Source organism: Cyanistes caeruleus, chromosome 16 (genome assembly GCF_971803275.1).
Source record: "Cyanistes caeruleus chromosome 16, bCyaCae1.hap1.1, whole genome shotgun sequence".
Lineage (NCBI taxonomy): Eukaryota > Metazoa > Chordata > Aves > Passeriformes > Paridae > Cyanistes > Cyanistes caeruleus.
Genome location: NC_141716.1, coordinates 3,622,740 through 3,639,112, shown reverse-complemented (window position 1 = coordinate 3,639,112; position 16,373 = coordinate 3,622,740). Strand labels below are relative to the sequence as shown.

At 38.5% G+C, this 16,373-nt stretch overlaps 1 protein-coding gene across 4 annotated transcripts in view; it reads right to left on the bottom strand.

Moving 5' to 3' along the window:
• Positions 1 to 2,043: 2,043 nt before the first annotated feature.
• Positions 2,044 to 16,373, bottom strand: part of GNAS (GNAS complex locus) — a 133,221-nt gene continuing 118,891 nt past the window's right edge. For all 4 annotated transcript variants that reach the window (XM_086852833.1, XM_086852836.1, XM_086852834.1 and 1 more), the window contains 7 exons: positions 11,142 to 11,196; positions 10,718 to 10,791; positions 10,235 to 10,293; positions 8,519 to 8,639; positions 7,409 to 7,539; positions 6,812 to 6,879; positions 2,044 to 5,922 (listed from right to left, as the gene is read on the bottom strand). In XM_086852833.1, coding sequence (XP_086708959.1) covers positions 5,776 to 5,922; positions 6,812 to 6,879; positions 7,409 to 7,539; positions 8,519 to 8,639; positions 10,235 to 10,293; positions 10,718 to 10,791; positions 11,142 to 11,196 — 655 coding nt within the window. In that variant the 3' untranslated portion in view covers positions 2,044 to 5,775. The remainder of the gene's footprint in view (positions 5,923 to 6,811; positions 6,880 to 7,408; positions 7,540 to 8,518; positions 8,640 to 10,234; positions 10,294 to 10,717; positions 10,792 to 11,141; positions 11,197 to 16,373) is intronic.

Below are 16,373 nucleotides of genomic sequence, written 5' to 3'. Positions count from 1 at the left end.
TACCACGTCCTAGGCATGTCTTTCTCCAGACTTGAGTAGTAGTATATTAAAAAAATAAATTAGCCAACTCATTCAATAAAATGACTGGGTAAATTAAGGTGAAGAGATAAATTCACATTTTAATTTTGAATTTACTTACATTTGTCTGCTGGTACCCCAGCATTAGAAAGCATGTTACACAAAAATCCCTAATGTCAGCATCTTCTCCCTCACAAATGTATCCTTCTCCTACCTTGTTTAAATGTTTAAAGGTTTTATTTTGTTCTGTCATTCAACAATTTTGAGTCAGACTTCCTAAGTGGGGAAAAAAAAAAAAATAGGAAAATCTGTAAGTTTGTTTCGGTGGATTTTTAATTATCTATTACATATTTAATAGTTGTCCAGTAGTTCAATAGTTAATGGTTAGTTATCCATGTTACAGAGGTATCAATGCTGTTGTTACCCTGGGGAATTCTGTTTTCCACAGAATCAGTTTCTAGGACACAGAAGTCAGAAAAAAACCTCCACCTTATTATTTTTACGATTAATGCAGTGAGAGATTGTTTGTCTCCCCACCTCCTCCCATGTTGTTTTTCCAGGTCAATTTATGCTTTATACTGCACCCATTTTGCTCAGCTCAGTACACTGAAAATAACCAGGGTAAAAAGAAGTTTGAGCTTTTAATGAGAATCAGGGGTTGAAACAATTAATTATGAAGCCAGCACTTATGTCTCAAGTTTTAGCAGTCTGTACACTACAGTAAAACTCTGAAGCAGTTTTACCTACCCTGACACACATCCACTCATGGGACTGAAGCCAACTGGGTATGACCAGGATTAAAATAGGCTCTCTCTTGGAATTTGTCTTGTCAGTCACCAGAGGGATTTTTCAGTGTCAGGCTTTCATCAGCAGAGCTTCAGAAATCCCCTTTGTAGCTTATTTACAAAGACGCTTCAAAGTCTGTCACAGAACAGGAAGATTTTTTTCCCAACAGATACATTTTCAGAGATACCAAGCTGAGAAAGAAGGGCACAGTTTGGTTTTGGACTGCAAACAGATGTTTGCTTATACACATTTTTACTGTTACACAAACTCAACATTTATTTTAGAGATGAGGACCTGCTCCTGTGTGTGATTTCCACTGATAGCAATCTATGGCCCTGATCCTGCTTATTAAAGTTAATAGGAATTTTATCATCTACTTCCATGGAAGAGGTCTTGGGAGTGCCAGCATTTTAAGGAACACACACAGCACATTAGGTACAGCTGGGGAAAGAAGAGAACTTACTCTCTTCCACAGCGAGTCACATAATTTTATAACTTAGAACAACTTTATCACTCTTAAGACAACAGTATAGCACCAATCACCAAGAGCATTGTCACTAAGGCACTGGACTGGTACTCAGCTGTCACGGGCTCTGCCTCCAGGTCTGGGGTCAATCTCCTGTCTTTATGTCTTTTGTTTTTACTGGCACATAATTTTTGACATTGGAAAATAAGATAAATAATACAAAACATCCTCCATCATTTACAGGAACAACACACCACGACAAATTACAAGGTGCTCAAGTTCTGAAGCCACGAACATTAATATTTCTGTGCATAGATTTACTGGCAGAAGGAAATTACCCTGCAGGTATCAATTCCATGCAGCACAGTGGAGCAGTGTTAGCTTCCCTTCCTCTGGAGTGAGGACATACCCTCAGTTAAATCCTGCCCTGATGCCACGAATCAAAACAGTTTTTAGATAAATGAAGAAAAGCCCTCAGGATTCCTGCCTTTGACAGCTGATCCAGGATGCCTTCCTAGGCTTTTGCATCAAAGTCTGCTCCTATCAACTTGTAGAGCTCCAGTTTCAACCTCTGAGAGTAGTTTTTGATGCTTTCAGAGGCAGCTGAATCCTTTTTTAGTTTCTAGTGGATTTATCTCTCCACATTATTAAAAAAGAAAAAAATCTTTATAGGAGTTATCCCTACTCTGCTGCACCACACTGAATGTGTGCTCTGATGCACAAATTACTAAAAGTTCTTGGGTTGAAATAAGTTACTGCAAATGCACAGTAGCTGATTTTGAAACCACAACATCTCTACAATTTATTATTATTTTTACAAAATACCCAAAATGATCAGACCATATTGTAGGTTACTGGCTTGCCGAAGGTTGTTTTAAAATCAAAACCATTTCTGAGTTACAGAAGTGCCAAAAACAATCTTGAACCAGGTTTGTTTGTTGTTTTTTTGTTGTTTTCTTTTTAAACCAACCCCCATCCAACAAAACAGTTGTATAACTTAAAACAGAAACAAGAGTTTGTGTTGGAAACTGTTGAAAAACCAACCCACCAAATCACACTTGAGCAGAAGCCTTGTATGGCAAAGATTCAGCTTAGGGCAGTTTAGTGCCAAGGTAAGACCCTCCATAGGTTTACAATGGAAATACTGACACAACCTCAACTACAGTGATGCAAATGTGCCCTAAAAACACTGTATTTGCTTTTATTAATAAAAGTGGTAGTGTTTACATTTGCAGGTATCTTACACTTCAGCATCACGATGAATACTGAGTAGAACGAGTGAAGTTTTGGCTGTAAGGTCAGAAGTTTCCAAACAGATGAATGAGACAGAAGTGACAGTCCTCAATCATGAAAACAAGAAGTTCAAATAAATAAATAAAACAAAACTAAGAAATATGGGTAAGCATTAGGTTGGAATGGTTCAATTAACTGCAAATTATGGCCACTAAATTAGAGACAGAAGAAAACACAGTTACTTATTAAATAGCAAGCATTAAAGCTTTATAGTTTTGTATTTAAAAAAAAAAAAAAAAAAAAGGAAAAAGAAAGCTGTTAAAAATAAGACTTGCATTTACCAGGCCACCAAACTGCATGGACTAATAAAGAGACTAACAAAGGCAATACTGAGACATTAAGACACACACACGCTCTGTACTTGTGCAACTCAACCATATTCAAAACAATTGCCTTTTTCCTCACATAAGAGAGAAAAAAAAAAAAAAAAGCATCCCCTAAACATATCTGTCCATATAAAGCTTTAGGTTTCTTAAACTGTTGCTGTCTTATATAGCTCATTGTTATTATGTGTCCTCATCAGAGGAAGAAGCTTATTTTGTTATTTTTAATGGAGGTGCTTTGTTTCTCACAGACAAGAGATTACATTCCTCTCACCACTACAGGTTTTCTCCATTTATAAATTTGGTGTTCACACCAACTCCTCCTAGGCTTAACAAGATAAGGGTTGGCACTAAAGTAAAGATTTTGGCTCCTGTAACTAAAATTAAGGCTCACAATGAATTTCCTTTCCACTACGTGTGTCCCATTTTTACCTAGTGGAAACGCCAGCCCTTTACCTACAGGCACTGGATACATTCTGAACTGGAGGGGCCTATTTTCAGTCATGTTTTCTACAGTTCTACAAAGTTCAGGTGGCAACTGTCTAAACCTGTGAACAAGAAAGATCATTCTTGAAAGGCCAGTAACAACCGCAGCTGAAATTTTTCAACTATTCAGTGTCTTCTGGAAGCAATTCTGAATTGAGATGGGACAGTAACTCCCTCACATCCCTGCTCTCCAGTGAAAATGGACTGTGTGATTCATTTTAAGACTTTAGCCACAAATGCAAATGAAAAGTCACAATTCTCAACAGTTGCAGTTCTTAGTACTGAAAAGGCATCTGATACCTGAAGCAAATCTAGCTGCACAGACATCACTGACCACACCCTCACTTGAATTTAAACTGGATCTCTTCCCAAAAAAAAGAAAGCCAACACGGTCTCTTGGGTGGAGGGAAGCTAGTGTGAAAGGCAAAGAGGCAAGAATTTTGGTGTTTGTTTTTGTTTCTTTTCCTTTTAAAGTCACTGCAGTTAAGATCCAGATCAGTTTAGGGGTGTAAATGAAGGGGGAACAGGGGTGTTTGAGTAATATAGGCTAACACTGTTCTAGATGTGTTATTACAGCTGTAATTTCTGACTCTGTACAAATTGTACACGTAGGTTTAGACACATGAAAAAGTAACACACTCACAGAGACATAAAACACCTAGGTATAAAATATAAAGCAGTGTAGTAGTTACTAAAATTACATGCTCTCTTATTGCTACAGTGATTTTTGCTCTTTTTTCTTTTTACTGTACCACATGTTGTTCTAAGCATATAATTTGCATAAATTATTCAAGTTTAAGAAAAAATCCACACATCTTCACTTTTAAGCTACTTATATAGTTAATATAAAACAAAAAATGTTCTAAAGTATCTCTTTATTAAAAGAGAAATAAAAATGTCATTTGAAACTGGAATTCAGTGGCCAAATCCAAGGGCAGTGCACACCTTGTCATTCTGGTAGTCGTTGCCCACGCAGCGCAAGCCGAGGTTGGTGGGTATTTGGCCCAGTCTAGAGATGGTCACCAGACCTGCATGATGCCCTACGTGTCTGTTATTGTTCTGGTTTTTTTTTGTCTTTAGCAAAAAAAGGACTATGAATGACCAAAGACTAACATTTATAATTTGTAGCAAAATTTGGTTTTATGTAGAAACAAGCCATGTTTTGCATTTGGATAGAGATTTAAATGAATTAAAGCTAAAAATTAAAAAGCACGATGCTGCAACATCTGGTCACTTGTTGAAGACCTCACTTTTAAAGTGGTTAAGTTTGCACAATTTGTACTTTTTTCTTTTTTTTTTTCTTTTTTTTTTCCTTTTTTTTTTTACTAAACAGTATTTTTCCTTCTTTTATAAACCAGAAAAACTAAACTACAGATAAATTTTCCCTACCTTGAGCTAATGCTGCAGATAGGGTTGACAAAGCTGTACAGCGCAATCAAACATACTTACATCTTAGCTCATTGTACAGGTACAGCCATAATCAAGGCACAAAGATCTTCTACAAGTTATTTTCAATAAAGTTGTACAAAATAATACATTTTACAGTCTGTACAAGAATAATAATCCAGCAGTAAAATAAAAAATGAGGGAAGGGAAGAAGAAAAAGAAGGGAAAGACTGTGAGGACTACAGTCCAGATAATGATTTTTAGAGCAGACGGGATCATCAGTGGACAAACTGAAAACAGTGTGTGGTTAACTCTTTCTGCAATCACAGGCCATACGCAGTTCAATTCATAAATGTCCATGGTTGTCTTTAGACCACCAAGACTGGTTTTAAAAATACCCTTCTGAAAGGTAGCAGTTGGTTTTTGCACTGTCTAGGTCTGTTGGAGAATTGTCAGTATTTCCGCCCAAAGCCACATTACAGTCAGAGAACCAAACTCAAGGGTCTGTCTTCAAACTTGGTCTGTGACTTGGCACCTTCGTTACTCGGATGCAGTGAGTGATACAAAGTGGAGATCACGGGTTATAGGATTATGCCCACAGCAGTGCTAAATTACCTAAAGTTTTCTCTCCCCCAATTTTTATTTCAACTTTTTAATTTTTTCATCCCCAATTCTTTCAGGTGCTCCGCATTCAGGGATTTTAATTAATTAAGGGGTTTTTTTTGTTTTGGTTTTTTTTTTTCCTTTTTTTTTTTCCCTCTCTTATTTGTTAATAACAGTGTTAGGGAATCCTCATGGAAATGGCCTTTTAAGTGTTAGGGGCCATCTCAAACTGTCCCAGGGGTACAGAAGCAAGCTTAGAAGTGCTGCTATTGTCCAGCAAGGAGAAAAAGTTGAGGGGTGCAAATCAATGGGAGATTCAAACAGTTCTCTTCCACCCTATGTGGGCAAGGGTGGTTTTTTTCTTTTTTTTAATAAGGAATAAGGAGTCCAAAACACAGAAAAAAGTGCTCTCCATCACAACAACTCGTATTGGCGAAGGTGCATGCGCTGAATAATGTCCCGACAGTCATTGAAAACCCTCCGGATGTTCTCTGTGTCCACGGCACATGTGAAGTGAGGGTAGCAGTAGTGCCTTCCATCTCCACTTGCTGTGCTGATTCTCTGTGCAAAGCAAGAGACACTGGATTAAAATAAAACCCACTGGGGGAACCCCAACCCGTCCCCAAAGCTCGGCTGAATGAAGGTGAGATGTGCAGTGTGAGCTCTGTCTTCAAAAAGTGCAACTGAGTGGAAAATGCCCACAAAGTTTTCCCTCTCTCACCTGAAACATGAAATTCAAAATGATCAGAATTACATGGTGAGATGGTCACTGCAAGCTGGGAAATTTCAGAAAGGAATGAGAACTCAGGAAAATGCCATTATTTATATGCAGCTTTGGTGGATTTAGCAACACATCTCCTAGTCCATTTAGCCATGAGAAAAGTAGGATTTTGCCTTCCTGTACAAAGCTTTTATCTCTGCTTTACACTCACAGAAAGCCTCCCTCAACTTTTTGTTTTGCTCCATTTTAAAATGAGTCCACAATTTGATTGCCAAGCTCACCATTAAAAGTAATTGTAACAATATTAAAAAAAAAAATAAAAAATCTATGTCCATTATAGCTTCAGCTGACCAGTAATGGGAAAGAAAATATGAAAAGAACATTAATATCTGACAAATGAGGCATTTTTTCATTAGTCTCTATCTTTAGAAATAATGCATGGAATAAAAATCTGGCTCCATTAATAACAGCAGGACTTCACTCACCATTCTATTTGGGATTTCTTAATTCTTAGCAATTCTTTTACTATTTAATTATGTACAAACAAATATCAAAAAACCAGCTAAGAAACAGCAGTAAAGCTCATAAATACAACAGTGATTGATGCCATGTGGATGTTAAATATAAACAACACAAGAAGTGACAGCATTTTGCAGTAGCAGAAGGTGAGCAAGAGCTTGGATTTGAGAAGAATCACTTAAGAAATAGCCAAAGAAAGGAAATACTTACAAGAAACTCGTCTCTAATAAAATACTTGGCCCTTGTAACTCTGGGATCCTCACCAGGCTCTGGTGTTGCTGATTAATAATAAAATAAGTATCTTATTAAAACAGGTGTTTTCTGGTAATAGCTCCTAAAAATCTCAACTTGTTCTGTTTTCTGCTCGCATATGACAGAAATACACTTGGCAAAACTGACTGTGAGACAAGACAAATCATAACATTATTTAAACCAGGATTAAAGCAGGATTTCAGGAGAACAAGGGAGTATTACCATGGCCACAGTACCAGGCACTTGGCAGGTAAGAGAAATGACCACAGGCAGGAGTGGGGGAGTCCCAAGGACACATTTGTGACAAAATGTCAGACTTTCATCTACACCAAAGTAAAAGGATTTTGTCATGATGAAATTATTAAGATATTAAACGTTTCAGAGGCAGGAATCTTCCATTATTTATATCTTAAATTCAACATTACAATTTGGCTAAAAGACATTGATGATTACATCTACGTAAGAGTTTTCAAGTCTTAACTGAAGCTACCAAAACAATCACAAATGTGATTAATAAAGAAATGATAAATTGCAAATGAAACTTAAAAGTCTTACCATCATCTGGTGTAGTGTAGCGAGCAAATTCTGGAAAGTAGTCTTCAATTTTAGATTTCCCTGCCAAAACTTTCTCTGCTAGCAAATCTTGTTTATTCAGGAAAAGGATTACTGAAATGGTCCGTAGCCACCTGTGGAAAATGGAAACCAAACACTGTGAGGAGGCACAGCCCAGATCATACAGAAACTTAAAGTAAGTCACACAAAATGTCTGGTGACAAGATCATATGACACACTGGAATGATTTGGAAAGGTTCCTTTTACACCTGAATCCCAAGAGGGTAATTCCAGGTGTGCACACCCTGAGGCTGTTTGGGTGGTCCCCACTTTCTGCTGTTCCAGGGAAGCATTTCCACCTCCCAGAGCACTGCTCCATCACTACTTGAATTATTTCAGCCTCAATATGGCAGCCACCAATGAGTAGCTGTGCAGAGCTCTTTTCAATGATCTGAGTTAATAAACATTACAGTTGTGAGGCTGTGAAGAGAACCAGCCCAGACTGTGCTGGGAGATGTGAATAACAGAGCCCCCTGTGCTGTTAGCCCTGGTGGGCAGCCAAGCACCACACAGCTCCTCACTCACCTTCCTCATCAGGGGATGGAGGAGGAGGAAAGGAAGAATGAAAACAAAAAAATCTGGTGGTCAAGATAAAATATAAATGATGACTGTTTAAGTAGTGAAGGATAAGTAAAAGCGAGGAGAAGACAAAACAAGTGATTCAAAAGCAATCACTCAGCACCTCCTGTGGGCAGACCAACACCCAGCAAGCTGGGTAACAACCCAAAACCCCCTCTTTTCCCCCTTACTGCAGAGCACGAGTTATGTGGCATGGAAAACAGCTCTGGTCAGTTTGGATCTGCTCACCTGTGTCCCCTCCCAACACCCCTGAGGATTCACTGCAGGGACAGGAACAGAGAGGTTCTCGATGCTCTGCACACACTGCTCAGCAGCATTAGTGTGTTACCAGCATTGATTTGGGCAAAACCTAAACCATGACACTCTATGAGCTGTTAGGGAGAAAATGAACTTTGCCCCAGGCAGGCCCATCTGAGTGGTGACTTCGGGGTGAGACAGGACCAGTAACCTCAGTGATAAGAGCCTTTCACAGACCTGTTGTTCCAGATACTCTTGAAGAGGTTTAGTGCTTCCTGCAGCCGATTGGTCTGATTGTCCTCTCGTATCACCATGTTGTAGCTACTGCTCGCCACCACAAATATGATAGCAGTCACATCTAAACCAAGAAATATCCTTCAGTTAATGCAAACCTCAGAAAAAATATCCATGAATCATGAAGTTCAGTAAGAAGCTGACAGACTTTCAGCTCCCTGCAGAGAACAGGCTGGGATGCTGCTGCTGACAGCTTTTTAAGTACCAGGAACCAAAAAAGAAAGTGAAGAAACCATGGAAGACAGTCAAGGCAGGCCCCAAAACAGAAGCTGACAGAATGACAAAAAATGTAGGAAAGAAAGGAACTGAAGCGAGAGAAACTGAAGAAAGCCAAGAGGAGAATTAAAAGAAGATTTAAAGTATGTAAAGAAAATTGAAAACAACTGTGAGCTATCAGGAAAGGACAGAGAGGTCCTTGGGGGAAAACCTCAGGACAAACAGCACTTTTGATTTGTGTGATAACAGCAGACTGCCGTGAATTCATGGTCAACTGCTCTGGTCCCTGTAGTGGGTTTTACTGCTTAGAGCCCCATCTCTTCCCTGGGAGGCATTCCCAGGATCACAGGATCTGGATCCCTGTGCTGCTCCAGTCCCCCACACTGACTTCCAGGCTCATCTACCTCGGCATCAGCAGCAGAACAGATGAGTCAGACCATGAGGTAACAGGAAAAGGAAGGAGCAGAGGTAAAACCCAAACAAATCTGTTACGAATACAGAAGAAAATATTGCACTGTCCTTCCACACACACACACACTGTCCAGGTGATTCTGTGACAGGAACTGGAGCAATGCACCATGAATTTCAAGGTGCATTCTGCTTTATTTATTCTCTAAGATCTCATTGTAACTTTTCTACAAAAAGGTGACTTTTTTGTGTAACTTCATTGCTATTTTGTCCAATCAACAATGAAGAGAAAATATTTTTATCAAGTCTAGGTTTAAGAAAACCTGTTTTCTTAAACAGAAAGGTTTGTCATCTAAAGATACAGATAAAACAAAGAGCTGCAGTGAAGGTACCTGTCACACTTCAGGACTGACACAGAACTGCCTAATTTCAGTCATGTGGAAATTAAACCTGACCTGAACTCATGGGGACACTGCTGTTAAAAGACTCCAGCTCTCACCAGATGTGTCTAACCAAACACATGCTCCCTACAACCTCATTCTGCATTACTGGGTCAGTGCTGATTCAGAAAGAACCACCACAACAGAGCCAAGTGGCTGCAATTATACACAAAAATGTGATAATCTGATTTTATGCATGTAATAATTATTCTATATTTTGTATTTTTAACAGACACATCCGTTGTAAATCTGCACACTGGGGACAGAACATGGCTTGGAACTTACACTCACAGCTGGCAAATAATGCACAAAGCCACCTTCAAAAATACCTACTGAAGAGAGAGAAGCCAAAAAAATGGACAAGCTGAAGCTATCAAACTCAAATTCCTCTCCACCTACATTCTCCTTGAAGATGTTCTATGTGGTTACAGGATTTTACCAGTTAAGAAAAACTTAATCCTCTGTGATTGTTAGATAATTCCTAATCTAAATCTACATGGAAAGATGATGGATTTCACAGCTGAGAAAATTAACATTAGGCACTACAGTTCTGCAGAGAACTGTTTTATAAAGCCAACAGAAATTCTAATCCTACCATTAAAACACTGGATCCATTTTCGGCGTTCATCTCGTTGCCCTCCAACATCAAACATACTGAGGAAAAAACATAAACCCAGTCAGTCAGAATCATTTTGTGCTGAGTTTTTTGCTTGTATCTGCATGCAAACAGAAAAGAAACTTGAGGACTTCTGTGTCACAAAAGTTAATCTTGGATTACAAGAACCTGAACAGGTAAATAATCCATGAGCACATGCATGCAGAGAAAATAAATTTAAAACATTTTGTTCTTTGTGATTTAAAATAAAGCAGAAATTGCACATCAATTTGCATTCCATTTTCAAGCCTGACTACTAAATTAAAAAATCATAAAATACTTCCTTTCTATTAAACACTGATACTTGAGAAATACAGTAGGCTCAATGAATATATGGTAGGCTGTCCTCCCAGTTTACCTTGGTATTTGTCTGTGTTGTATTAAAAAAATGTAAAAGCATAAAAAAGAAAAAATTATACTTACTGAAAATTTACTTTATCCACCTGAAACTTGGTTTCAAAAATTCCTGATGTCAAAACTCTGCATCTGAGAAGATCCTAAAGCGTAAAGGGAAAAATGCATCAATTCAACACTGATACTTGGTGAGTTTCCATATATTCAGCAATGGAAATAAACCCCTTTTTCCCCCCATGCTGTACTACAACACCAGGCAACTGTATAGAGTGTTCAATGTCACAGAAGCATGATGAAAATCTTGTCAGTGATGTAACCTTGTACATCATTTATGTGTATAAACATAATCCAAAGGACAAAGCCATTTTTACTGGAATACTATATGTGGACAGTGCATGGCAATGCCTGAAATGGCAATTAGAAAATGAATTAATTACCCCCAAAGATGAAGGGGCAGATAAATTGTGTCATTTCCTTACAAAGCTCCACATACCTGGTCAGATGGGGTGTACTCGTTCTGTTTGACTATGTCAATCTTGTCTAGAAAACTGGGGAGAGGAAAGAAAAAAGAGAAATTTGTTACTCTCAAATCAGACAAACTTCCTGATGCTTTAGTAACTGAGGGTTTCCAGGTAAATTCTGGTGCATTTTAATGCTCCCAGACTCACAAAATGATGAAAAATCACACACTGAAATGGCTCAATTTGGGTTCTTGTCCTGAGGACGAGCATTCCCAGCAGCAGCCGGCAGAGGGCTGAGATCAGTTTAATTAATTCATCTGGGAATCTCATTCCAGCCCCTCCCGCCGGCTCCTTCCTCCACAAACACACCAGGAGTTTAATTTGGGTCATTTATTCACCCGGATCCTACGATAGAACCTGCTACTATTAACGGTAAAGCAGTGACTCAAGCAAATTGCCCACATGTACTTTCCCTGAAAGTAAAATGAGTATTTTTAAACAACTTATCATCTCTATAGTTCTTTAGATAAATGAAAGCACTAAACCCATTTCAGTACAAGTTTAAGTGAGAGGGAACACTGATTTTTCTGTCAGCTGCTGTATCAGTGTTTCAGTTACTTTCTGGAGCAGCAGCAGTAGTTAGCTAAATGGGTAATAAGAGAGGTATTTTGTTCAAATTCATTAGGCATTACCTACAGATTATACTCTGGAGTATTCATTTTTTTTTTACCAATTAACTACAACCTCATAATTATCTTTCACTTCAATTCAGAGAGCAAAAATCTCAAGGAATTAGTTAGTTCTGCTTTATTCTGGTGGCAAACCAGCAGCTCAGAATGCAGATTTATGGCATTTGCCCCCAGTCCCACTGCACAACACCAGGTCCTCGGCCAGGTGCCCCCTTGCTCAGCCCCTTCCACTTCAGCAGTGCCCTTACCCTTAACATTAATGATTAATCAGCCTTTAAAGCAATAGGCTTTGAGCTGCCTTTGAAATTCCTCTGCATGAATTGTTTTCTCTCTGAAGCAGAAATCAAAAAGGCAAGGCGAGTTTTCTCTGCCTCCTTTAATGTGCACTAACAACAGTCACACCTTCAATGGGGGAAAAGGGATCAGATTCACCAATCAAAAACCCAAAAAGGTCCCAGTAAAGCCACCACACGACTCAGCCCCAGCTTCAGCCCCAAATGACTTCCTAAAACACCTAATGAGCAGGTAAAGGGGGGGGAAAAAAATTACTGTATTTTGACAACTGCTTCAGTGCAATGCCCTTTTCACCAGGAACTTGGTTCCTCACCAAGAAGATCTTGCTTCAGAGACACGTGAAAATTAATTTTTGTTTAGACTGAATTACAGAATTTTAAACATATTAAAGTATAATTTAAGTTAACACGCTACAAAAACACGTGAAACAAAGTGCAAAGATCAATTTCCATCACTGAACGTGACATGGCCACAGACACACAAGGATAAAGTGGTGACAAACTATGCTCTGCAATTTGCAAGCTGGATTTTTTCCTCATATCTTCCAAGCTGTTAAGTAATTTTTTTATCTTTTTTTTTTGTTTTTTTTTTTTAAATCCAAAGGGAAGAAATAAAACTCTCTGTTCAGTACACAGAGGATGTTAAATATGTACAACAGCCGTGAGTTCCAAGTAGCACGAATGTTTCCACCCCATCCTCTCCCCTCAGAGCAGTTTCAGAATCACATGGCAATTTCACAAGTTGGAGGATGCTTGAAAAATGTTCCGAACAGAACATGTTCATCAAGATACAAAGGTGATTACTGCAATCACCCAGCTTTTCTGTATGAATTTATCCAAGCAGAACATTTTATGCTGGATTCCACAAGAGGTGGGACTTTGCTTTTGTTTTGTGTTTGGGTTTGTTTTTTTTTTTTTAATTTAGTTTTGTTTTATTTTTAAACACTCTGCTAATCAGCTTAATGGATTTTGGAAACTGAAAATTAGAAAATAACAACAAGATATTGCTAAAACCTGGAACTGAAAGTACAAACCTCTTACAGTTGTTTATGCAGACTATTTTTAGGCCTATGATTTCCTTGAAAAACATCAGCCACATAGGAGCAGTAGTACTGTACTTGAGATGAATTCCAACAGCAATGCTCATGCCAGGTAAAACAACTTCGAATGGAATAAACATTTCTTCTTCCCCCCAAAACAAGCTCCAACATTCAGCAACATCTGATACTCCTAACAATGCTCCTTGGAGAAGGAAGTCTTTCACTGTGTGACAGCCACCAGAAAACCCCTCCTGCTTCCAGGGCATTTTAGGGAAAAAGGAGAACAGCGAGATATTCAATGAAGATTTCCCCCTGTGCCTCTCATCAAAGTCTGCTCCAGCAGCTTTAGAAACGGCTAAAGGCATTAAAAACCAGCTTGATTTTCTGCTCACATGTAAAGAAAGGGGATTGTTCTTTTGGTTGGTCAATGTGAAAATAAATGTGAGGAGAAAAGGGGAGCAGAAATTTGATCCCCTCTGATACACCTAAATTAAGGAACAACAGCGGGAGCATGAGAGTTCATAAAAGATCGATACACTGTGTTCAGAGACTTCTCACTCAATGTTAGTCAAAACCAAATAATTTATCCAGTAAATTAAACTAATAATCCAGTCAGATGAGAACAAAGCCCAATTAAAAATAAACACAAATTCACCATCATTAATTTCTATTTTTAATTCTTGCTATGCCCTACCCAAAACATAAGTGAGGCCGCTCAAGTACAACTTTGTGTGCCGAATTCACTGCTGTGAGAGATTGTTCTAAGCCTCCTGGAGACGTGCCCACCATCTACTGTGTCAGCAGTGAACTTACAGGGAAAAATAGAAGTGACCTTGATGAAATAATTCACATAAAACTGTCAAACCACAAAAACCAAATTTTATACTGCGAGCAAGCCTTGAACCAAGTTACAAAGTTAATGTTTTTTTTTTGTTCTGTAAAATCTTCCCAGAGATTATATGGAAAAGCTATTTTCCAGAAAGCAAATAATTCATTCAGCATTGCTGCCAATTCTCACTTTGGGCAACATTCTGGACATGACTAAATAAAAGGATCAGCTACTGCTCTACAAAATTCTGTCACGTAGTAAGAGGCTCTTTTGCCTGTGTTATAAAACATTGATACTGCTCTGACACACGCTAACAAAAGCAACCTCAAAAGACTTCAGGTTATTTGTAGTCAGCAACAGTGAGAGGAAGCATCTCTAGGTCAGCACCGGTTGTATCTCTGATATTAAAATGAAAGGTATTAACAAAAAATTAAAACAATCTGAAATAAAAAAAAATATGCTGCATTTTTGTATTACTTTTTTTGGCTTAGGGAAGAAAAACCACACATGAAGTGTTCCAAGCAGATCTTCGTGACAACGTATCTTTAATTTGAAGGGTGCACTCAGGAGGCAGATTCACAGAGAGAGCTACACAGAGCCTTTCCTCAGCTCCAGCAGGTCTAAGTAATTAAGCCATACATGTATCCTCAATTCCTTCCAAGTTTTAACTAAAATCTATTATGTGCAAACCATGTCCCAGTTTTCAGACGAAGATGTATGCCAGTACCTGAATTATTCTGGAGTTCTTTCATCCAGAGAGAGCTGCTTTATCCCTATGAGGAGGGAATTTCCTGAATGAACAGTGCTGCTGCCAGACAAAGAACTGCAGCTTGTTTTCCCTGCTGGAAAGGTGTGTAACACACGAAACCTTCCACCTCAGAACCAGCACAGCTCCACTGGCTGGGGCAGCACAGGAGGGGAACTCAGGCTGCCCTTCCTCGAACATTTCCTGACAGCCTTCTCAATAAACAGCAATTGAAATGTTACCCTCTATCAACTGACGAAATGGTTGGCAGACAGGAATTATATTTTTTTTTCCTGCTTTTTGAAGAAGAGCTTTTGTTTTCAGCCTAGGACAACGCTGGGAAGATGTCTTCAAACTGACAACACACCTATATTTGAAGAGCTTTATTTCCATCAGTTTTTTTTTTTTTCTGGTCAAGTCATAACTTGAAATTTGTATAAAAAACGTCTCCCTTAAAAGACACAGTAAGAACTCATCTTCAGTGTCAGCAAGATACTTCATGAAATCAAGATTTCAACCCCAACTAAAGACAATGTTTGTTTATAACTTATAAGCCTCAACAGTGGCACTGGAACTCTGTATTTGTGAAGTTCTTTGCCTCTGAAAGCCTCTAGGTATTTTACAGACAGTAAACCACACTTCCAGCTCCTGCCTGCCTTCCCTGCCTCCACCATCACACCCCAAAATGCACACATGGCATTAACCCTATTTTAAAGGCAGGCACACTGAGTAGTTAATTGCCCCAAGTCCCTTGAGTCAGTGGAAATGATTTTTCATTTCCACTGAGTCATGTGTTTCTACCAAGATGTAACTAAGAACCCACCAGAATATTACTAAGAATTATCAAGATTTTACTCAGAATTACACTGGCATTTCCCCTAATCACCTCTAAAACAGCCTTTCCAATTCAGGTTTTTATGATCAGCAAGAAATTAATATTTTTTACTGATCACTCTTAAGACCAAACTGTAAATGCCCAGCGGATTTTTATTTATTTACACCCTATCAGAACTACAAAATACTACTTAAAGTAGTTTTAAGCTGAAATTTAACTCAACATTAACAGTGTTTATTGTAAAAAAGAGTGCATTTTTTGTTTTTCAGAACAGACCCCGCTTTACTTCTGCTTCCCTGCTTTTTTAGTCCTTTCCATAATCCTTTATGTTATTCAGCAAAGCTTTCTAAAAGCTCTGCAGTTAACTATTTGGTAAATTCTTTCTTCAGCTATGCTGTCTATGCTGAGCCAGAGACATAGGATGAGTACAAAGATATAAAACTCCCTTTTAAAAGGGTATTTCTGTGTGAACAAATTGACTGTCCCTCAACTCTGTCCCTTTGTGCTGCTCAAAGCAAGCAGGGGTGAGGAGAGGGAATCCTATTCCTTAAACTGATGATAAAGATTTCAGCTCATTTATTTTGCAAGAGGAGCAGAACAGCAGGCAAAGTTACGGGAATGATGCAAATAAAACAAGCAAATGTTCAATCTGCTGGTATTTATAGTGTCCTACAAACATGGACAGCATGTGAAACCAAACTTGTCTGGATTTTCCTCAAATATAAGTTAAAAATCAAAGTTGGGACATCAGTATATTTTGATTGTTTCCTTTTTACAGATATACTGCTATTTTCTATTATCCTTTTGCAAAGGAGGAGCTTTTATTGCTGAGG